Consider the following 25,405-nt stretch of genomic DNA (forward strand, 5'->3'; position numbering starts at 1 on the left):
ACAATCTATAAAGAAGAAATCAATGAAATTTTAGACCTTAAATGAAAAAAAAAAGAATATAACATGTGTCAGTCAAGGGGTTAAGAATACTATAACATTTTATTTACATTTTCTTCCTAACCAGTACACATTTGTTATTGTTAAAACTGGAAAGAAAAAGTCTTCCAAATATTGACACAACTATTAAATCAACTTGTACATATGAAATCACACCCCCATGTGAAACCCATTAGCAGCAACTACACTTATACTGTAATGTTGTGTGAGTGTAGGTCTCACACTCAGAATGTCAATGACGAAGAATTTGAAATGTTTAAATCGAAACACAATATACATAAACAGATTAAATACATTGAAATCAGCTTTGTCTGGTTTTTACTTACATTTAATTATGTATAATAAGGGTTCAGTGGCAACGTCTCTTGCACTCTTTGTGTTACAGACCCGACAGCAAACAGTGTGTGAGACATACACTCTCAACTTGATTAGGGGGAGCCACCGAACACTTATGAACATACATCAAAGCACCAAGAAACATGGAACCAACTGTCAAAATACCTGGAGTATTATAATGTCTGGAACACCTAGAAAAGCACACAACCTCATTATGTTAAACTGTATTATGTTTTCAAGGTTTAGGTTATGTTTTCCTCCGAGGGGGTTGTCTGACAATTCTACACATCTTGTATGTCTTGTAAGACCTTTGCAATCTGAGTGAAAGTTGTGTGCAACTATTTAGGAGCAATCATGAAAAAGCATATGGGGCTCTATGTACCTATCAATAGAGTCTGAAATGACAACTTTTACTAAGAACCACCACTGGAAAGTACAACTCTTGAGTGGGACACATTGGGACAAGCAAAAGACCTGCTACAGTCCCTTCTAGCATAGAAACCTTCAACACTGAACAAGGCACATCTATTTCAACACAAACAATGGAACACAATGCACCGTGGGCTTCAGTAGCAGGTCACTGATGATTTGGTCAGCCAGTGTATCATTTCAGTGGACACTGTAAAGATTGTCGAGATATTCAGGGATTGGATGTATGGGATTTCACAGATTAGGAGTGGTGTATACTTTAGAAAAGAAGAATGCTGCCTTTAATACTGCCTTGTATAAGACTACACTGCGATCTGATTCAAGCATTCAACATTCTAAAAGATATTGACAATGTCGACCTAGGGGACTTTTTCAACCTGAAAAAAGAAACGACCAGGGGTCACAAATGGAGATTAGATAAAGGTGCATTCAGAACAGAAAACAGGAGGGTCTTTTTTTACACAGAGAATTGTGGGAGTCTGGAACCAGCTCCTCATAAATGTTGCAGAAGCAGACATCCTGGGATCCTTCAAGAAGCTGCTTGATGAGATTCTGGGATCAATAAGCTACTAACAACCAAAACGAGCAAGATGGGCCGAATGGCCACCTCTTGTTTGTAACTTTTCTTATGTTCTTATGTTCTAATGCTGTCCCTCAAAGGACTGCACCAGGACTACTATGCAAATTAGACTTCAATACAAGGGAAATGTGCATCAGTATGCAGGTAGGGTAACAGATAATCAAAAAGACAGATAATGCATCTATTGAAAAGAAACAAGACTTATTAATGGGAAGCAGAGAAATGTCGTGCAAGTAACATTCCACTTATCTCTAAAGCGCTTGATCCTTGAATAAATCCACTTGTTAGCTTTCATTCTTCATGAAAAAGGAATGCCAAGAGGGTTTTTTTTAATAAGGTGTGCCATGCAATGTTTTATCAGCATAACTAGAAACTCCAGGGCTCTTTGCTACAGCAAAGCAGCAATACCAATCCCTTGCAAGGGTTGGGACAAAATATCTACGATATGGAGGACAAACCTATGCAAACAGGCTTTCCTTCTCAAGACAGATTACTTTGAATCACTGACATGTATTCAGTAATATGAAATCTGCAGCTCTCTATTACAAATAAGTTTTAGTCACCATGGGCAAGAGGCAGATCTGACATTTTCATCAGGGGCTCAAAGTATATGCTTGGTTTGCAGGTGCATGACTGGACTCATTCCAAAGGTATAACTTTATGGGTTATTGGTTTATTTGTACCATAAGGCCTACACTACAGTCTTTATAGGACACAAGTAACATAGTGAGTGAGATAGGGGAGAAACACCCAAGTTGAAAAAGAGAGAAATGTATTTGCATGTACTTACATGATAGCGTAATTCTGTGACAAATCACCCTACCACTTCAATATTTACACTTTGTGGGTTGTTCCACGCAAGAAACACACAAAATTTAGGTTTTCAGCCTGACCTGGTGAAGAGGTCAAAAATGGACAGGTGAAAAAATATGGTTCCTGAGCAACCCTCTGACCTTTAAATCAACCTTTACTCAAAAACAATTTCTTGAGTCTTGTGTTAGGTTGCATTGTATTGGACAGTAGGATTTCAAAACAAACATGTATGAACTTTGAAAATGTATGAACTTTGACCTTAGGGTGAAACCCCAGAAAAAACTAAAACCATATGCAAAGTTTGTTGTGTGAAGATAAAAAAATGAAATAAAACCTAACCTACCCATTCTATTTCAAAGAGATCTCAATCATAGCTATGTCCAGCTGTACCTAGGTAGAACAAAAGTCCAGCAGAATTTGGTAACATCAATGACTTGTTTCCTAATTCATGACAATTGGAAAAACAGTTTGTGTGTGCAGTACAGTGTGCCCTTTCCCCATGCACTTTTCAGGTGACTAAGATATTTTGAATAATGCAATGAAATGCACTTTTGTATGTAGAAATCCTTTGGTATGGACATTGGCAAACACCAGGCAGAATATTTCCTCTGTCATTGTTTTACCCTTTGAGTTTTCATACATAATTATCATAAATCTGAAATGATGTTGCCAGCTATTTGACACCTGACAGACTGACACACAGGGACATTCACACATAATTCATACACTGTTGTGCTTCCAGGTGCAGGTAGTGCAATTGCTTTGATAGCAACCAATAGTACTGACAGCATCCAACATACACAGTAGTAGAATTCATTTTAAGAAAGAAAATCCCAAAGAATATAAAAAAAAAACAATTAAAAAACCTTCAGGGATGCTTGTTTTCAGACGGTTCGTTTTAGCAAAAGAGATCAACTTATTGCAATGGCTTAGATGACATTTTAAAGCAGGATATGGACTCTCTACTAAAAAAACAAAGCGTGTCTCGATTTCATTGCTCCTGTATAATACGTATAGGTCTTTTGTGTTGGCATAATAAGCCTCTTGGAAAATGCCTGAACAAGAGAGTACCAAATGAATGTAGGTGGCAACGAAATAAAACTACTTGCCATCAGATTCGTTGATTTCTAATGTTTGCCCAGTCGCCTGGAGTGGTTTCTGGGCTCTGAAAGCAGACTGGTTGGCGGCACGCATCTTGGTCAGAGTGAGGGCTTCCCCATGGTCCTTCTGAGAGTGTTCCTTGAGCTGGCTGATCGTCATGGAGGAGAAGGAGCATGAGGAACACTTGTAAGTGTGCTCACCTGCTTAACAAGAACAACAGAGACGGTGCTATTTCTTTACTTATTAACAGGGGCACGTGAGTGTTGGCAGCTGGTATTATAATACAGCACTCAGAATTTGAAACACCTGCTCATCCATAGCACACCATGAGCAGCCATACTAAAAATAAAAATAAAAGCTGAATGAAAAATATTTAGACTGCACTTCGACCAGTCTTTTGGTAGAAATGTTTGTCACTGAACAAGGTCACTTTCAGTATTTTTAGTATGGCAGCTCATGGTGGGCAGGTGTTTCAAATTCTTTTGTGTAACGCTTGCATGTGGCAGTGTGCAACATCATCCAGGAAACAACACTTGTACTGTGTCACCTTGGAGAAAAGGAGTTACAGCTAAGATAGGTGTGTTGTAAATCAGTAAGTAAAGTACTATGGCATCCTCAGCGGGTATACTGATAAGGATTCTAGACTTCCATCAAAACACTTTTGAAGTAGGGAAGAAAAAAAAAAAAGAAAAAAAAAATCAGCAAAATAGTTTTCAGTGAGAGACCTCTCTGTCAACACCTATTTTGCATGCAAGCTTTGGAAAAATTGACCATGACCACGTGATCTTAGCTGAAAGCCAGAACATGCTGCACCTAATGAACATTTTTTTTTTTTTTTTAAGTATTTATGGACATTAAACTGTTTGAACCTGTACAAAATCACAGACAAAAAGGACTTCTGCTATAAAGATAAAGGGCAGTACTCTGAGCCGATATGAGTTACGCCTTGGGGAGAAGTGTAGAAATCTTCTGCCTTGATTGAAAGATGGAAGGTGGAACCTTCCAGGTCTATTATGATCAGTCAGTCTGACCATCTTGAAACGGTCGGACTTGATGTTTTGTGCTGCTTCCTTCTTTCAACGGACAGACCTTGACGTTTCCTTTGATCTTGCTTTGGTCATTCCCTTCCCTGGGTATGACCAGAAGAAAAATGGACACCTGTTCTTCTTTCTTTATTCTTTTAAAATAAGGAGCTTCTCCTTAGTAAGGCTTTTTTTCCTAACTCATCTGAGCTGGAAACAAGACCTGGAGTTCATTCCAGAATGCTAAGAAATATAATGTAGATAAAAAAGGTCCCAGAACATCAAATGACCCCAATCCATCAACCATCTCAGAACCTCTCTCATCAACGACCGCTACTAATATTTGCTCAAACGTAATTCTGTGCTCTATTATAAGAAATATTCAAATGTTTTCAAAGAACAGGGCTGGAAATGTGTTTATTATTCTGGAAATCGGCAGCTGTGAAGTCTCTTACCTGCATGAACTTTATGGAAGTGGCTCTTCAGGCGACCCATATAGGCAGATTTGAATGAGCAAAGTTTGCAGCGAAACGGCTTGTGCTGAGCGTGGTGAGACTGAACATGACGATCCAAGCTAAAGAACAACAGAACGGAGACGATACATCAGGAACAGGTAAAGACTAGAAGACAAAGATGCGATTTAAAGTTTTAAGAGAAGAAACTATACTGTTTTCAAGTGGTCTGTATGCTGATGTCTCATTGAGGTCTGATAAGTGTTTTTGAGCACTTGCTTCTAAAACCTCAGGAAGTTCTGCCTTCCTATGAGAGTGGTGAATATTACATAAAAAAAAGAGAAACCATGCAGCACTGCCACCACAGGAACCCCTAGAAAGTGGTTTCTTTAGACAGAGACCCAGCTTTTGTATTTGAAGTATAACATTTCTTAAATTGTGAGAACATGTAATATATGTAAAACATCTATAAAGATGTTGATTTATATTACTGGTCAAAAACAACAGTGTGATCCACCATATAAACTGCAACAGAGATTTTGCAAAGCACCACTTGTCAAGGCTATAGCACCAATGATATGCTGTCTGAAGTCTGTTTATAAAGAGTCTTAGTTTACTTCCTTTACAGATCTCTATAGTTCTGATACAGACATACTGAGTTAATGAATGCTAACCCTAATTGTTTTTGATTTCAATCAGTTAACTTCTTTTTAAAACAGTATTGCTATATTCTGTACATTGAATTCCAGTAGCTACAAAAGTATAACAAAATCTTGCATGAGGTTGCATATTAAGAGGTTTTAAATCTTTATTTGCATTTCCTAAAGCACTTTTAAAGATGTTGTACTTAAATTTGTAAGTGGTCACTTTTGGCGTTACAAATTATAGTGGTATTTTTTTTGAACTGGCATTATTATAAAAATGATATAAAACTGATATAAAAATGGCATCTAGAAATGTTAGTCTGTATAAAAAATAATAAATAAATAAATAGAAAAGGACTTGTAACCAGAAGGTCCCCGGTTCAAATCCTGGCTCAGCCACTGACTCATTGTATGACCCTGAGTAAGTCACTTGTGCTCCGTCTTTCAGGTGAGACGTAATTGTAAGTGACTCTGCAGCTGATGCATAGTTCACACACCCGAGTCTCTGTAAGTCGCCTTGGATAAAGGTGTCTGCTAAATAAACAAATAATAATAATAAATAAATAAATAAATAAATAAATAAATAAATAAATAATAATAATAATTTTGGCTTTGAGCCTCATGTCAATACCCCATCCCTGTCCTGTCAGTGTTAGTCCTTACTTGTGCCTGAAAGCTGACACAAATTGGCAGTATTGACAGCTGTATTTGTCCTCTCGGGTGAACATGGCGAGTGCAGAGTGGCTCCTCTCGTGGGAGCGCAGGCCTTGCATGGACATGAAGACACGATCACACTGTGTGCAGGCATGCCCGCCAGCGGGCCTCTCCTGAGGCTCAGTGGCTTCTTCAGCCTCCATTTGAACCATTTCCACATTTTCCTTCTGCACAGCAACAGGGGCTTCTGTAGAACCTGCCAGGACTTCCTCTGCAGGCCCTGCCTCTGCTGGACTCTCATTGGCCACTGCTTCCTCTGCAGGAGTGATAGGGGCTTCACTCACTTCCTGCTAATATAAAGGAATGAAACCTTTAGTCAGCACATTCAGTAACTGAAAACAATTAATAGTCAGATCCACTTATCTTGTTTAAAAAATAATGTACTATTCAAATGCTTTACTATTTACCCTAGATAATTACTGTATTGTATACTTGAAGTATTCAGTATTTAAACCACAAGACATGTACTACATGGGTTCAAAAGATTTATTTTTGTATAGATTCTACTCAAGAAGTACAATCGTGGAGGCATAAATACTACCTTTACAGAAAGACTATAGCATTTACCCAGAAGAATCTCCATGTATTTATCTTTAACATGGCAAATCCTAGCACTACAAAAAAAGATCACCAGCCCCTAAAGACCACTTTCAAAATGATCCCTTGAGTGGTTTCTAGAAGCAGGTTTTACTGCCAATTATTCCAATTAGTTGGTTGCAATGTTTGCAGCAGTGTGAGAGATTACACTCAGCAAGCAAGCCAAGATGACTGCTCTCCAGGCCAACTAACCAATCTAGCTATTGCAGAACCTGCTATTCTGTAACAGTATTTAAAACAAAGCTAATTAAGATGTAAAGAAACTTGTTTGAAAAGTATACTTTTTAATTGTAATGGTCTCTAATTCACCACAATGTGGCATACACAGCAAAAGGAGTTTTTAACACAAGATTCTTATTTTTTGAGTTTGCATGACATGTCAGAAAAAGACAAATACGGCTGATGCTTTTCTTGTTCTAGAGGGCCCAATTTAGAGCAGCAACGAAGGGTACATTTTGACCTTTGAAGGTTCGGAACACATTACTGAAGGATGGTTCGAACCTTAGATGGTGCTAATTTGCATAATTTACTGGTGATGTCACCATAGCTACTAGTTTATATTTTACTGAAAATCCTGTTATTTTACAGGTAATCCATATAAATGAAAGAAAACATTCACATGTATTTAAAAATATGTTATACAGAACAATAATCATGTTTTTATAATTTAAATAAAAATACACATTGTTTTATTTATACGTAATTGATGCTGCTTGTGATATATACAGTAAGCTTGCATTGCAGCAGCACCAACTGCAGCGGACTTGGGCAAAACAAAGCTTTATTTAACAGTCACCGTTCCAAGCAGGTTATCGGTCACAGTCACATTTTTACTACTAATAAAACTATTTATAATACTACTACTACTAATAATAATAATATGAACTTATGCTTGTCAAGTGACCCCAGAGATTGGTTATGCTTCCATGATACGAGTCGCTTGCACAGTTTGCATTCAACTTTTTTTTTGAGGGTCGTCTGGGCATTTAACAAAAAAAAATCCTAAACAGCAGAGGGGTTTCGAGACATTTCTTTCAACACAGCTTACGCTACAACGCTTTCCTGTCGAGGTGGCGAATTTAGAAATTAGTTATAAAGATATATATAAAGGTTTGTCTCTGAATAACACAAGCTGGAGGGGGGAGGGGCGGACGGTGCTCAGTTTTCAAAATTAAAATGATTAGTGTTGGTGTATATTTTGTATGTTTCAAACATATTCTACCATATCACTTCTCTTACACTGTCTTGTACACTAGGTATTCAGTACATATTTTACTGAAGCAATACAACCACTACAGGTACCGCCCCAGTGCTTTGGATACTATACCCTGCTCCATACATGGCATCGGCACCATATAGAGTTGCTACGTATAACGATTTGGTACAATGGTAGTGGATTTGAATACAGTAACTTTTGTTTACGCAACATTATACAAATCAAAAGATTACATTTTGCATGAGTGACATTTAATGTGTGATTTATAGTTTTCACACATTGTCAAATGATTTCTGTTAACAGAAAAAAAACAAACATACAGTGCGCGAATGCAACTTGACGAACCTTCGAAGATTTAAAACTACCTTTGAATTCCTGGCTAGTGAACAAACCTTCAAACCTTCTAACACTGCCCTAGTCCAATTACAGTCAGAAAGATAAGAATTATCAAGCTCTGATTAAGAGAGACAATGATATATCTTGTTTTATTTATCATTTATTTGTGATTTAACAAGAAGCAGAGAACAACTAGACTACCAAAACTAATAGCAATGTGGTCTAAATGAAGGATATCAGCTGACCTTTACATGCCCAGCTTTGACTTCTCCATACTGGACATGCTTTCGGAGGTGGTTGCAAATTGCTCTCAGGGTGGGATGAACCTCAACACAGAAGTTGCATCTGTAGCCAATGGGGGAGTTATTGGCTTGGTTGTCAGGCTGCAAGACAAAGCAACAATCATCCTGTATCATCAATGAAAACAAAAGTATTTAAAAAAAAAGAAAAGATTGGAGCCAAAACCAACGATAAATCAGCAACATCAGCAACACTGTAATTACTGTCCAATGGAATATTAATGACGTGCTTTAAACTGTGTAAATAGTGACAACTATTCAGGGGAGTGCAATTCATATCGGCCGACACCCCGGACAACAAGGTTTGTGTGAGGAACAACAAGGTTTCTGTGAGGAACAACAAGGTTTGTGTGAGGAACAACAAGGTTTGCCGTTCTACTTTGCCCATCGGACAAGTAGTTTTTATTTATTTATTTTTCCTATGTTCGTTCTGTTGCTAGAAAGACACTCTGGGTCTCCACATAAACATTTTAAAAAGTGCTTACACCCCTATCACTTTCTTAATATATGAACCTGAGATTTAAATGCAGCAATCTAGTAAAGATTAGTAAAAAAAACACACCATAGTCGCTAAGGTATTAGCAGATTAGAAAAAAAAAAACATAACATTTACTGTTTAGAAGCATTTCAAGACAAACTTTCCCTGGCAAAAAATGTAATTTTTTCTTTCAATTTTAGTGTTACTAACCTAGTTAGCTATTTACCATATTTACATTTTTTTAGATTTAAATGCTATATATATATATATATATATATATATATATATATATATATATATATATATATATATATATATATATATATATATAATCTGGGGTTACAAAACTGAAAGAACATCAAGAAAAAAAAAAGTTCCACAAAGCAGCAGTAATAGTTGGTTATTTTGTATCTGTGATGCAACAAACTAAAACACCTGTATATCAGAAGTTAAATTCAGTTGATAGAGAAAGAGTGGAAAAAACAGATAGAAGCTATTTTTATATTTGAATAACTCAAAATATTGCTTATTATAACTGTACTCTTAGTATGTTACTTAAATTTACTAGCAAATGTGTTCCAAACTGCACTGAAAGGAACATTTCCTTAAAGTATGTTAGAAATTTGTTGAGGTGAGGTGAGGTCACAGGGAAACTTGTATATCTTGAAGAATTTAATGAACCCGTCAAGCTACAAGGCTAGATCCACCCCAGTTAATCACTAATTGATTGATTGTGTTCCCTGTTAAATAAAACTTTTTTTGTATGTGTTTTGTGCGACGGGGAGGGGGCAAGTAGATTTTTAAGAAGGACAAGTACATTTTTCTAGCAAGTTTGTTTTCAAATATTGCACACCCCTGCTATTAAAGGACCTACGGTATTCTAGTTTAAATGTACAATTGTTTTCAAGGATAAAACACCTAACTCATTAGCTTAATTGAAGGTAAGCAAACTCAACTTATTACTTTCTCAGGTTTTCAAACTATTTTTTGCCCAACATTACAAACTAAAGTTAAACAGTTTGACATGAAACCCCTAAGTGTGGTGTTTCAGATATTTGGAAATAGTGCATTATTGAGCTGATCTATGAATGAACAGAGGGCTTTAGTCCTCATTCACTGTCATATGTAAAGATTTCTCCTTCTAAGACCTCAAACATGTGAAATACCTACCTTCTCTGGTTTGCTTTCTACTGGTTCCATTCCTTTCTGTCTGCTCTGGAGCTGCTTCCTCCTCTCCTGTCTTTTAGCTCGCTTCTGGAACTCTTCATTGTGATTAGTCAAGTGGGTGCTGAGCTCAGCTATGCTTAAGAGCTTGGCGTCACAGTGGGCACACTGGAAGCTCTGGTTACTGGTGCTCGTGTTGCTGGGGATGGTTGTGAAGTCTCGTTTTAGATCCTTGCTGTGGTGGTCTGTGTAGTGCATGCAGAGTAGTTCAGCTGTGTTGAAGGACAGCTTAAAGCACTTAATGCATTTATAGGGGAGCCACTCAGCGTCCTTCTCTTGGTCCGTCTCTGCCTGCTCGGGAAATGTTTTTTCCTCAACTTCAATTTTTTTTCCTGGTTCCTTGGCGTAGACCACGGTGAAGTAACGTCCCAGTTTGCTGGAGTGTTGCCTCTTCGGGAAGACCCCTGGATGTCGTTTGATGTAATGCGAAACAATGCTTTTTTTACTAAAAGCCTGGAAAGGGCATAGAGAGCATCTTCTCTTCTCAACCGCTATTCTCAGTTCCTCACTCAAGGCCGGGCTTTCGGGTGGTGAAGCCACAGGTACAACTATTTTGCTCGGCCTCTCACCGACAGATTTGGAGGCTGCCAGGCAGTGGGTGTAGTATGCATCGATGTCATGTCGCTTCTGGTAATGCGCAGCCAGCCCTTTGCGGATGGGGTTGGTATAGGAGCACAAAGCACACTTGAAGACATTGTTTTTGCCCTCAGGCTGAGCTCGGACATTGTTGTGCTTGATGCGGTAATGGCGAGCTATGCCCTTTCGGGTGGAGCAGAAGTATTTACAAAGCTGGCATCTGAAGACAGTGTGAGTCTCAGCTTTGTCACCAGCGAACTGGGAAAGAGCTGGAACAAACACACCCACCTCCTGCACCCCCACCACATTTTCTGAACTGTTTTCAGACAGTGGTCCTTCTTTAGCTAGAGCAAAACTTGTTGCTGATGTCTTGAACATCGCAGATGCAGGTTGATTGTGGTACTTTTCATAGTGGATTTTCAGCTTCTCCAAGGTTCCGTGGGTATACGGGCACATCTTGCACCTATAGGCACCATACCCCTGCCTTTGTGATTTACACTTTTCATCTCCTTCGTTTAGCTCTATTACCTCCTCAACATCATCTGCAAAATCTTCAGCGGTGACCTTTACTAGGGGGTGGCGTTTCTGGTAGTGTGTGAGTACACCATGGATGCGGGAGTTCACATATGGACAGTGCCTGCACTTGTAAACAGAACTGGGGTTTATGTCTGTTTCCTGTGCAAAATCAGCCGCTTTAACTTTCATGCCTGGATGCTTTTTGCCATAGTGAGTAAGGAGGCCATGCAAGCTATTGTATTCAGACAAGCAGACAGTACATTGATATGGATTGCTAGACACTGAAGTGCTAGCATAAGAAATCTGGGAGGCCATTTCAGGAGAGCCCACTGAAATTTCCAAAGGCTCTTCATCTTGCTCAGAAGGTTGCCTGTTAAACTGTCTGGCCTCTGGGACTTGGAGCTCTGGCTTTGAGGTTTGTGTCTTTTGCTGCTCAGAGGAAATATTGCCTTTGATGATGTCCAATAACACTGATTCATCTCCACTGACAGCCCATGGGTGAACAGCTTGATAGTGATTGGTGATATCCCAGATTGAACAAGCCTCAAAGGCACAATCTCTGCATTGGTAGTGCTTGGTTTCTGGAGTTGCCACCTGCTGGGAAGTTGAAGTCTCTGGACCTGCCCAAAGTTTTGTGGCCATGTAAGTGTAGTCAACATTGTGTTCTGGGTGTCGTCTTTGGTAATGCATAAGCAATCCATTTGGTTCGGAATGAGAATAGATACACCACTCACAGTGATATCCTGCCTCTAGGACACCATCTTGATATGCCCAATGTAAAATGGTCATAGCTGTTGCCTTTACAGTGGGGTGGTCTTTCTTGAGATGCTTCTTCAGAGCATAAACATATGGAGATATATAGGAGCAGTGCCTGCATTTCAATGACCTTAAGAGCTTGCTTTTCTCATTTTCCGAACTGGTGGCTGGGGCCGACACACTCCCAGACTGGCTCATCTGAGCACGCTCACGCTGGCTGCGGACCACTGCTGTATGTCTGCGCACAAGGTCGGCATTTGCTTTCACGTCTCTGTGCTTCTTCTGATAGTGAATCAGCACTCCTTTTACTGTACGGTTCCCATAGTCGCAATGCTGGCAGAAGAACAGCATCTCTCCTTCTCCCTTATTTCCACCAGGTTGAGGTTGGGAAAAACTAGACCCTTCTAATCCACTGTTAAACTGCTGCAGAAACTGTTTTGGTGGTGCAATTTGCAGCTCATCCATAAGCTTCAACAGACCGGGGGTAGGAGGAGCATGCTTAATGTATTTTGCTGTGACTTTTATTTCTGGGTGCCTCTTTTGATAATGAACAAGCACACCCACAACTGATCGGTTACTGTACACACAATGTTTGCAGTAGTACATTTCCTCTTTGTTCACATCTATTGAAGGTGTATTAGCTATCTTTGGAGGGGAGGGTGTGCTTACGTCAAAGGCTGGGTTGGAATTTGTTTGGGTATGATCTACAGACACTACACGCATGGTTTTCTGGATCCGGAAATAGGAAGCTTTTTGCTCTGGGTGCTTCTTCTGGTAGTGCACCAAGACGGAGTGCATGTTGGGGCTGGCAAATGAGCAGATATCACAGTCATAGACTACTACATTATTTACTGTGGCGTCTTTTTGAGATTCTGCATCTAGACTAGATTCTGTCTTTGGGATGCTTTTGCTTACAGGACTTGACTGGGATGCACTACGGGGTACTGGTGTGGATGTTCCAAAGCTTTTAGGGCCAGAGTTTAAGATTTCTCGTAAAGTTTGGGACTCGCCAGTCATCTGCTGAGGTTGATCAACCACATAGCTTGAAAAGATCATTGCATTGTTAATCTTCACTGTGGGGTGCATTCTTTGGTAATGTGGCATCAGGCTTCGAACATTTGGGCTGGTGTACAGACAGAAGCGACACCTGTAGATCAGATCAGGCTGGTTGAAGTTTAGGACGTTAATGGCTTCAGGATGATGTTCACCATAGTGCTGATTAAGATCATCAAAAGTTGTATATTCTACATAGCACTCTAGGCAACGGTACACAGCACTATGATCATTTGGATCCAGAATGTACCTGAAACTAAATTTTATGTAAGGGTGCATTCGCTGGTAGTGGGTGCTAACACTGCGGGCAGACTTGTTGCTGTAATCACAGTGTTTGCAGTAAAACAAAGATCCAGAGTCCTCATTATAGTCAAGGGTCTCCTGATAAGCGTCTCTACTATCTTGGTCACCCTCTTCGTGTGGTTCTTTGGACTCTGGAGGAGCACCATAATCATCATCATTATCCTCTTCATCTGACACGGTCAGTTCAATAGGTGGCATATTACTGGAACCATACTTTGATAAATCAGAACCATAAGTGTCATCATTTTGGGAGTCATCTGATTCTCTAACATATATCCGGTGTCTAGGATACCTGTATGGCTGATTTGTCATCAACTGCTCAGCTTCTGTTTCTTCCTTCTCATCATCCATTTCAATTTCTACTTCATTCTCATCATCTTCTTCCTCATCATCAATATCCTCCAGGTTAATCACTGAGTCCACCTGCTGCTTGTTTTGGCTGATCTTGCTCTGCAGATTGTTGGCAATTTCATCAATTCTGGTTCTTTTTTTGACAGGCGACAGATCTAAAGGCAAGTCATTGATCGACTTCCTGGCATTCTTTGTTACTAAGTGCTTTTTGGAAGAGAAGCCTAGTATTGAGGTCTGAGTTTTCTGCACATACGTTGGAGAACTATATGTCTCTGGCTCTGAGTCCTGTTGCTCATTGGACAGCCCCTCGTAATTCGGCACTTGCAGATTGTCACAGTATGAATGTTTATGTTGCTGATGAACACGAAGACCTTTCAAGGTGGTTGTTGAGAAGTTGCACAAGGAACATCTGTGAGGATTTGCCTGGCTTAGCTCTACCAGTATTCCTGACTTTTTACCATTCACTTTGGAGTTCATGTTTCCTCCATTCATGGGCTCCACACTTTCATTTAGAGAGTTTAGGCTTTCATTCTGTAAGTTCATGGTCTCCCACTCTGAAGATGTTCCCACATGACATTGCTTGTGAGTGCCCAACTTTAGCGGACTGGTGCAAATGAATGGGCATTCGTCACACTTGTACACAGTGGTCTTGCCAGACAGATGGATGTTCTCTATATGACGAGAGATACTCCGACGATGCATGGTAAGAAAAGAGCAAAAAGGGCACTGAAATCTGTTCATGTATCTTCTAAATGGTATTCCTTTAGTTTCCAACATTTTGTTATCCTCTTCGGACAACAGCTGCTTGCCGGAAACTTCTGATGACAAAGAGTTTGAATGGTTTGGGCCATCCATGTCCCCCAGTTCCTCATCAGAGCTACTTCTGGAATCGTTGAGCATGCTATTGGTTTCCATATCCATACCAGAGTTGGACAAATCAGACATCCCAAAGGATGATCTTTCTGATAAGAGTGAGGCACCAGTACTGGCAGAGGTTTTAGATTTCATCTGTGAATGCTGAAAAGGAGCAAACTTGCTTGCCGGGGCAGGAGGGGACCGTAAAATTGAACTACCCCTGACACTAATGGAAGACCCTTCATTGCCACCTACATTTTTGGGCATGAAGCTCGAGTTGGGAGTGCTCCTATGTGAGGCAGAAGAGTCTGGCTTGGAAGGGCCCACATTAATCCCTTCTTGTTGCTGGCTAAGTGAAGAAATAATCTTCACCATGTTGCGGTGCTTCTTCATCATATGGTCACACCACCGTTCTCTGCGCAGGGTCTGGTAGCCACACCACTCACAAGAGAAGTTTCCCCTAGATTTGGTCAATGGCTTGACCATCGACTCCAGAATGCTGCGCTCAACAACTTCCTCTGGCAAATCGCTGCAGGATTCTTGCCCAGGTATCACTAGAGAGGAGGAGGATTCAGATATGGGTTCAGGAGCAGGCAAGGGTGCTTCTAACAGGTTTGTTTTGTGGTACATCTTTTGATGTTTTAGAATCCTAGCCCGTCGTGGAGACTTGTAGGTACAATACTGGCAGGAGAAAACCTTCCCAAAGCCATCATGCATTAAAACACTGTAGTTAGAATGCTTAGGAGCTGGTGAAACTGGGGCACTCCCGCCACCTAGCAATGGGCCTCCAATATAACCGTGGACCTTACGTGTATGCTCATTGAGAAGGTTTTTCGACCTGAAATAGCGCACACAGAACTTGCACTGGAAAAACTGGCTTACAGACTTCGAAGTATGGTTAACTGGTTGGTTGAACATTTGGTTAGAAGTGGTAAAATGCCTCGAGCTGGACTGATATGGGTGAAGACCTAAAACAAAACGAGAAATATTAGGTGTTAGGTTTTGATGTCATTAAGAAAATGTTGCAAATCATTTGCTTTTTCTGTCTGTCCAACATCTCTCCATTGGGCATCAATCTATAGTTGATCCAATTACAATTTTAGTTTGCTATTCTTAGGAAAGCAGCTCATTCCACACTGTTTAACAAATATGTTGTCTTATACAATGACTTTACAGAACAACAAGCCTTTCTTGGTTCTATATCAACATCAACCGTGTCAGCCAGGTGGCATTGAATGTCAATTTCTTAACACAAAGATTTCAGACTGACAGGGAGTGACAATGTGAAAAGCAAGTGCTCTTAGGAAACATCTTCATTGTTAAACAGACACAATGCATTACATTTCTTCATCAAGGTATGACATTTATGTTACGAGAACAACCGATTGCACCCACATTGCAACTGGAACCACCACAAAGAATGAATACTTTGCAACAGAAACATCTACAGTACATGAATTAAGTGATGCAAACAGCACACTGGTTGAGAGGGGGTTCTTGGGAAGTATAATAATCAACTCAATGACAAGCATGTAATTAATTTCTAAAATATATATTTTTGCTTCCAGGGAGCAGCGGTTTCAAACATTTGAAATGAGCAAAGACATTGCCACAGATATTATGAAAATCCAGTCTTTCAGATAATATTAAAGAAAATGAATATAGTCTTAGTTCTCACTCCTTTAAGTAGGGACTTCCTTTTATTAAAAGATGGGTTGTCATAACATCAGCATGCCAAGAATATTATCTTCATTGTGGTTTCCTGATTGCAAAAACTGACCTGGTCGTGTCATGTAGACACACTACCTAGATCATGAAAATGCTATAGGAACCAAAAGTCAAGAGTGCAATCTTAATTTTCTTCGAATATTATTCTCAAGTGTTTAACGCTATGGATGCAAGTCACTGAAGCCATCAGTGGCAGTACTTGACAGAAAAAAATAAATGGGAAACTACTGGTACACGTTCACATTCATTTTCAGTTTCATATCCCACATCATATGCACTCCCTCATTCACCTGGTTTATACAGCACTATCAGTTGTCATACTCTATAATTGTGTTAGTACAACCACATGTGACTGTAACACACTAATGTACAGTCACATGTGGTCGTACTACATCCTTCAAGAAGCTGCTTGATGAGATTCTAACAACCAAATTAACTTTCTTATGTTCTTATGTATTATTGTACCGATTTTTTTTAGTATTACTCTTGAAGGTGCGTGTGGTCATACGCTGTGTTGTCTCTATTGCATCAGAAGCATAGGTTGTCTCAGTAAAACTACACATCTCGCTGTATCATTTATAACTTAAAATGTAAATGTAAAAACCAGACTAAAAGCAGTCTAAAAGTCAAAATTCACCTTCTCCTTCATTTGAGGTTCCACACTCGTCCTTCAAACCAGACATCTCCTCCTCCTCATCATCATCATCATCACCATCATCATCATCACCATCACCATCATTAGGGCTGTGAGCATTTAAAGTGTCAGATCCAGGCTGACTGGAATTCCCCTCCCCGACTGCTGTCGGCTGCAGGAAAGCTGTGTGAACATCCTGAATGTGTGCCTTGAGGTCATCGTACGTTTCTGCACGGAAATCACAGCCATCACACTGTAGCACCTCCATTATCGTGGACCCCTTGTAAACTCAGGTAAACCTATAAAACAAAGCAGAAGACAATACATGACAGCATTGCAGCTGAACAAATACAAAAGATTCCTGCAAATAACCAAATAAACTTTAGTTCAATCTCTGTGTTTTTTTTTTTTGGTACGATAGGATTGAGTTGCTAGATATCCATATTAAATCGTAGAACAGCAGCTCCAATAAGAACTGGTCCTGTAGGAATGCCTGCCCCTTGCTTAGAATGTACAAAATTTCACAGGTAGTTTTTCAAATGCTTCATTGAATGCGCAATTCTTAAGTCCGTTTTTATGCTACTTTCCTCTATAACATTTGCCAAACCACATAACTGATGGAAGATACTCTGTTCTTGGAAATATTTCAATTCTAACTGTACTATATGTTGTTACCTTACAGTATTACAGCAGCATCCCCCCCCCCCCGTATGCATGTGTTAGGCTACAAAGTATCTAGTAGCCCTCAGAAAAGGCACAACAGTGCCAAAAAGGAGGTGGCTGTTATAGGTACAGTATGGATCACATTACAACACAATAAAAGCACCACCCCTATCTTCTTTCCACAGATATCTAAACAAACTCACTAGAGTCTGGCTCATGTCCTGTAGCTCACAGGGCAGGAGAAGATGAAGAAGAAAAAGCTAGCTCATCCAGTTTTAATCCACCATCCCCCATCCCTTGGTATTTCAACTGTGCCAAAAACAAGCTACAGGGTTTGAAGTATTTATCATATTTTCACCATGTCACGGTGACTTTAAGACAAGCTAAGCTGCCCAAATCCTCAGAAGCAGCCATTTTAGCTCAGATCTTCTTGCAGAGGTGTTCACAATATGGCTCCACATATCTGATCCACATCTCTGGCAGCTGAGTCATGACAGAGTTGCTGACAGAAATGCATCTGCCAGATGTATCCAAGTACTCTACTGGACAGCTTAAACACCCTCCTTTGCCAGCCTACTACAGTACTTTTTCCTTTAAAATCCAGAATGTTGTATCAAAGAAGTCTCGAAAGACATGTTGTATTAGAAAGAGACGCCTTGCAAAAAGAGAAGATTTGGTAGAAACTGCCAACTAAGCTTCCATGACAGGGGTCTAAAAATGCAAAGCATCTGAACTTCCCTTTATAGAGCTCAGAAAACATCTGCAGCTGGCTGTGGCCATAAGCAGAACCCCCCACCCCCCCAAAAAAAAGACACGCCAGCACGACCCAGCCTCCTGGGAGACCTTCCACTGCATACAGAGGACAAAGCCATCTGACTCTGGCTCCCCAGATTCCAAAGTCTACTGACATTTGTTAATCACCAACCGGTCTGTCTGCATCAGCAAACCCTGCCAACAGTCACACCCTCTACTCAAACGCTGCGGCAGCAGCTGCTGTGTCTGAAAGAGGTCCTTTGAATAAGCCTGCAGTAAGCTGATTACGAGTACAGGGGTTTGTCCTTAACCATTGGTCAACCTTCCACACTGTAGACACTCGCAGTTAAAACACACCGTAACACGTTGCTTTTCCCAGAATGGTGTAACAATACTAGCCAAAATATGAAGACTAACCTTTCTAAAACCAACAATCGTTGTGAAACTCAGCTGGTCTTTGATAAAAATATGAATCTTGGACTGCTACAGTAGTTGGTTTACCCCTTGTTGATTTTTGACATCACTGTGAGCAGCCAGTCATGCAAGAGGTTAACTCAGAAGCTGAGAGATGCCTTCCAGAGATTCTGGAAGATTGCAGTCAGGGTGAAATCTCATAAAACCACAAGGGCTACTAATCATACTGAGAAACCGTGGTCTGCAGAACCACTTACAGTACTTCATTAAAAAACAAGGCTTATTTTTTCTAACTGAAATGACTTATTCAGGAGGAACATGCATCAGACATCGATGAATGTTTTCTTTTGATGTTTTATATAGTAGAACACTATTCTTCCTTCTAGGAGACTGTCTTTTATAGGTTTTTTTAATTAATGCTACCAGCCAGCAATATAAACAGAATACAACATTCATTTAGAATACAGTGTTCACCATTTGACAAAATACAGTATAACCTCTAAAATATTGTTAAATACTTAAAAAGCTATGTGACTGCAATGATAATGCTGGCATGCCTTCAACAGAAAGCAACAACGGTTCTGTAATCACCAAAGGATATTCAACACAATTCTGTAATACTGTACACAATGGACCTCCAATTCTCTGGGACCCTCAGACTTGGGTTTCCTCATCTGGTGCTTTGACTTGACAAGGGATCTTGGAAAACATCCAGAATTTGAAAAGCATTCAGTACAACATCACATTATCTCTTGAAATGTTAGATATTCTCTGCAGACTAAGCAAAGAGCTACAGTAGCTAGTTTCAGAAATTGTTTAGGATATCAAGCTACAGTAGCCAGAGTTTCAGAAATTGTTTAGGATATCCTTAAGGGTCCATATTCATTTATTTACTTCATACAGCAGCAGCATACAATTACGTGAACTAATTCTCAGTGGTGCATAAACACTACAATTTGAGAGAATACTTAAAATAAATATTACATTCTTAGCACAACCACAGCCACAGCCAAACAGGTGCTGAAAGAAATTTGTCTTTAAAAAATAAAATAAAATAAAAGAGGTGGACAAGCCTACTGAATAAATGTCACCCCTTTGGAGCTGTTGGGTTAAATGCATGCTATTACAAATGAAAAATACAAATTCAATCTCATTGTTTGACATTTTTATAAGAAGCTCATTTCAAGGTCATCTTAAAAAGTCTGGTCACACCTTTCGTTAAGAAAGTGTAGGCTGTTCCATTCCGAATTCTTGACTACAAACCTCTGATTACCAGAAAGCACTGTGTAGCCACCTGCCATATGGAAGACAGTGCATTAAGTCTTATTGGCCACCTCAGCTTACTTTTGTTCTTCACAGTTTCATTTTCAATTGTGTCAGCTAAACAGTGCTATGTCTTGGCTTGCATTGCAGCAGAACGACTCCCAAGACACTAACATTCTTAACAACATTTGGTCAAGGAAAGTAACAGAAGGTAGAAGTGTACCTGTAAAGAGAGCTGCATACAGTACCTGCATTGTTCACATTAGAAGTGCTGAACAGTTCAAAGTAATTATTTATCAGTGCTAATTTTTTGCCAGCTTAATGCATAAGCCTTGTACTGTGTGGCACAGCACAATACACCACAGGAAACTGAGATAAAAGCAGAACTTACAGCAAACTATAGTTACTATCCAGAACAGGTCTGACAATTTCACTTCCTTGACAAATACCAACCTGGTCATTGTAAATTAACTGAACAAAGAAGTTTACTCAATCAGTGTAAACAGCATCTATAACACCACCATAAAGTTATTAAGATAGGAAGCTTCCTAATGTTGTATTCATATTTTACAGACAGGCTTTGAAAAGCTTAACAGTCTTTTGTTTATAGACACTACTAGGACAATAATTCTGCCTGTCAATGAAAACTATCACATTGAGAACCAGGAATTATGAAAAACAAGAGCTGCAGTGAAAAAACGATAATGGCTTAGTAAGCAGCCCCAAAAGCAAAACCATAAAGAAAGTTGACAAGATAACAGATTTTTAACAGACAGGTCCATTCCATTTAGAACCTGAAAGTATCTTCTTGTAGGTCTTTATTGGTTTGCTCATCTAATCACTCTGTTGTATTCTTCTAGTCAACCGGGTGGAATTAAAGTGCTGGGGTGTTATGTGGGCTTGTGTACTAAAATACTCATTAAGACATTTTAAAAACGGTTTTACATATATTAGTGTTTAAGTAGTTATGATGTTTGAATACGCAGGATATAACTACACATGCTCCAAATAAGACTTATTCTCACCACGTGGCTCACATGCTCTAGATTTCCAATGAAACAGAAATAACATATAAAGCTACTTTACAGTGCCACTGTGTAGTCCTTTGTTTTAGTAATGGCTACTGTAGTTCTTATAATAATACTAAAGGACTTCGGGGTGTCACACAACTATAACTTTTTTTCTTTTTTACAAAATTTGCCCAATTTCAGTGATATGATCAACTTGAGTTTAGAATAATTTTAAGTGGTCTGCAATTTACCCAAAATAAATAGTCAATAAAGTTTTTTGTATTATTATTATTATTATTGGAACTAAATAACTGCTAAAAAAGAAAGAGGACAACCCATTATTTCACAGTAAAGGTTCATAACTCTACAGTTAAAGGAACTACAGGGAAACAGGGTTAACTTATTTTTAACATCTTCTCATTTTACAGAACAACATTAACCCCATCATCCACTATCTCTTAAACACAGGTATGCAGTGTTTTAAACAATGATAGGCCCAGTCATCTCCAAAAAAAATCCTATGTCCTTGATTTTCAGCACACAGACCTTACAAGCCTGTTCCAGGAAGCATATGGCAACAGAACTAGGTCAACCATTAACCAAATAACAGGAAGCTTTTCTGAGTACACCCAACAGAAGCCCTTTAATGAGCAGATTCTTTACTATGTGACCTTCATTAATGTCATACATGAACGCTGGACCATGGCAAGGCAATTAAAACAAAGGAGGTTCATGGAGATGGAAAAAGTAATGTTATCGCGGTCTAAAGTGTAGCATGCTGATGAGCGTGGCAAACTGAAAACAATCTTAGTAATTTGGATAGAAATACAACACATGGAAAATAAGACACATACTCCACCTTGACTGAAACACAAAGTGGTAATTTAGACATGTACGGTACCACCTCACCAGTCAAAAACTAGTTTCTGCAGTTTACTAGATCTTGAAAAAGTCTAGTTGGTGGTAAAAGGCACACCCTGCTGAAGTCCACTGTTGAGCTCATGTTAAGGGTGCTGCCACAGTGTGTCAAACCAAATAGGCTACATTTTCAAAATAAAAAGTGCATAACTAGCCTACATTTTTTTATTCCTTCAGCAGTTTGATGTCTAGAATCCACTCTCCGTTGACCTCAACCGGTCGTTAACAGATGGTTACCTGAGATTGCCCATCTAGCTTTTACTGCTCAATATCCATCTCTCGCTTTTTCACTGACATGCTATATAAACAGGGGTGTGCAATTCATATCGTCCCACGTCAGGGACAACAAGATTTGTGTGAGGGACAACAAGTTTTACCATTATACTTTGCTCGTCGGACAAGTACTTCATACAAATGAACATTTGAAAAAATATATACGTAACTAAACCTTAAAGCAAAAATATATATGTATACAGAATATACAAATACACATATCCTTTTAATTCAGAAACCCTCAGTCACACACAGCAACAAACGTATTTAAATTAATACAGCAATACTATTAAATTGCCTTTGTCTGCAGTAGGAGCCCAGTAAAGTTTGACTGCCAGCTCTAGGAAGAATATTTAACATAATAATTACAAAAACCCTTTACTAAACTGTTACCTTCTCCGAATTCTGACTCAACTCTCCGTTGAGTACCCTCAGTCTTCCACTGAAACGAACAAAATTATTTCTCTCTATCCAATGGCCATATAGGAAACCAAGCGTCATCGCCGTTCTTCAGGGTAATGTAGTTTAGAAACCAATCCTTTAACCCTTCCACTCTGTTGAACATTCTACCTGTTTAAGGTCTGCTGACATAACGTGACTTTCGGCTCGTGTATCAGGACAAAAATCCACTGAAAGTACACCGTATTATACCGTTCTATTTGATTTCCTGAACCAAAAATTATTATGAATCACTAATTGATTGTGTTCATTCTTTAATAAAAGCAAAATCCAAAGTGATATTCCATCTGTGTGTGTTTTGCACGACGGGGAGGCGACAAGAAGATTTTGAAGGACAAGTAGATTTTTCTAGCATTTTGTCCCTTGGACAAGAAGTTTTTTTTTTTTTTTTAAATTGCACACCCCTGATAAAGCAGGTTGATATTGTCTATTGTCTGTGTATCAATATAAGTAATGCAGTAATGGAACTATAACAGTATAGTGCAGGTGTAAACCAAACATTAAATGCAAAGTTATGAATAACTGAAAAAAATTAAAGCATTCTGCACAGACTAAAAAAAACAAATCATACAAAAAACCTCAAACCACACCAATTTGGTGTATGCAACCTCATTTATGCCCCAAAAAACCTCTACTTTTTCTTCTGATTAGAAGATAAATGCAAGACAACACTCTTGATACAGTATTTTGTTATTGTAATGGTAGCCTACAAACTCTGGTATTCAGGGAATGAAGACCCAGAAGAAACAATCAAATCTGCCCTTAGGCTTTTGAGCTTCTCATGTAAACATCACCAACCGTGGTTGGAACAACCTCCTGACCCATTTCACTTGTCCTCATAAGCTGTTGACCAAAAGCTAAACTGTTTAGGACTTTAAGCCAAACGCTGCACAGCCAAGTGCTCTGCCTCATGTGGATATTGCACAACCTGCTTAGAGGAACCACCCCCTAACTGCTGCCTCTTGCTTGACAGAATTATCTTCTGCGTCACAGCAGAAGCAGCAAGACTGCTGGCTCTGCAGGCTTGAAACCTCCATTTCACAGAGCCTGCTGCTGTTTCCAAAGCAACAACAGCAATGGTGTTCCACCATTTTACAATTCTGAAGGGCTCAGAAACCACCATCTCCACTTAGTTGCTATCCTATTGCCCAGGTGGAACCGTTTAGAATAAAGCAAAAAATGGGTCAATTTTCTGATTTGTACACCCTTTGAACTAGTAGAGTAGTTGCATCTAAACGTCCTGATCAAAGGCTGACTTGAGGTGGTTGGCATTTTAGGAGTTGATTTTGGGCTTCATATAAAGCCACCTAAAAGGCTAAAGGTGTTGTTTGATGCTGTCTGGTAAACATTGTTTCCAAAAGAACATCAGGAAAAAAATATCTTATTTTTGATTCCCGACAAATCCTTCTTCTGTTACTGCAGGCAATGTTCAACACCTTCATTACTAAGATGTTAAAGTATTTAGGAAACAGCATTCATGTTTACTACACACTACTGTAGATGAGACTTAACATGTCACGACACCTTCCCGCTGCTGAAACCACATCAGCAGAATCGGTTTGAAAAGTTTGACAGCAGCTTCTTTGGTCCACTCAGCTTAATACCAGATGTGTGAAAAGCTGGCCCTTAAATAAGAAAGTTGTTTAATCAAACAAAAAAGTGAACCTAGAGTATTTATTTTTTTATGCAGACTACCTTTTTGTGTTATCAAGGTGCTAAATGAGTCCGTACACATCCCCAACAAATACTCTACAAAGAAGTTACGAGATTATTATTATTATTTATTTCTTAGCAGACGCCCTTATCCAGGGCGACTTACAATTGTTACAATATATCACATTATTTTTACATACAATTACCCATTTATACAGTTGGCTTTTACTGGAGCAATCTAGGTAAAGTACCTTGCTCAAGGGTACAGCAGCAGTGTCCCCCAGCAGGGATTGAACCCACGACCCTCCATTCAAGAGTCCAGAGCCCTAACCACTACTCCACACTGCTGCCCTCTGAGATGAACATACAACACATAACAGCATACCCAGGCTGAAAGAAACACAAAAAGAGACTCCATTTAATAATCTGTGCACATCTTCAAATTTAGGCTTGTTTATTATGTTTTATCTACAATGTCGCAAGCAGTGGAAAACAACATTTTTGACTGCCAGGCAAAGATTGCTCCTAAGATATGATAGGTATCTTCTAAAACTTGTTGTAATGGTGGATTTACGGTTTCTCTCACATTTAAGTATAGTGAAAGTAATGTGATTTACACAGGACTCCTGCGTTAATGTAGAGTGAGCGCCACATGGAGATAGCAGGAATGGTTGTATCGTGAAGGTTAAGCGAAAGCAGCGTGAAGCTTCAGCGAAGGACGCGTTGAGGTTTAGTGTGCTCGCACATCTATGCTCCAGGTCAAAATAAATAAACTTCTTTGATTTGGTAAACTGTGGAAAGATCTTGAAAGACTAAGAGTTTAGCATAAGAATGTGTGTTACAATACAATACATTTTCATTCTTTTCATGGATTGAAAAGGGTTGGGCACTTGTTTTAAATTATTTAGTAGTTCTCCATTTATGACACA

At 39.3% G+C, this 25,405-nt stretch overlaps 1 protein-coding gene across 6 annotated transcripts in view; it reads right to left on the minus strand.

The window, feature by feature from the left end:
* Positions 1 to 25,405, minus strand: part of LOC117962965 (zinc finger protein 462-like) — a 50,566-nt gene that overhangs the window by 14,129 nt on the left and 11,032 nt on the right. For 3 of the 6 annotated variants that reach the window (XM_059023457.1, XM_059023456.1, XM_059023461.1), the window contains 6 exons: positions 17,074 to 17,369; positions 10,245 to 15,676; positions 8,543 to 8,680; positions 6,098 to 6,438; positions 4,794 to 4,912; positions 3,325 to 3,519 (listed from right to left, as the gene is read on the minus strand). In XM_059023457.1, the coding sequence (XP_058879440.1) occupies positions 3,325 to 3,519; positions 4,794 to 4,912; positions 6,098 to 6,438; positions 8,543 to 8,680; positions 10,245 to 15,676; positions 17,074 to 17,338 (6,490 nt within the window). In that variant the 5' untranslated portion in view covers positions 17,339 to 17,369. The remainder of the gene's footprint in view (positions 1 to 3,324; positions 3,520 to 4,793; positions 4,913 to 6,097; positions 6,439 to 8,542; positions 8,681 to 10,244; positions 15,677 to 17,073; positions 17,370 to 25,405) is intronic. The other 3 variants (XM_059023469.1, XM_059023464.1, XM_059023471.1) reach the window with 3 other exon arrangements.

This window comes from Acipenser ruthenus, chromosome 1 (assembly GCF_902713425.1).
Source record: "Acipenser ruthenus chromosome 1, fAciRut3.2 maternal haplotype, whole genome shotgun sequence".
Lineage (NCBI taxonomy): Eukaryota > Metazoa > Chordata > Actinopteri > Acipenseriformes > Acipenseridae > Acipenser > Acipenser ruthenus.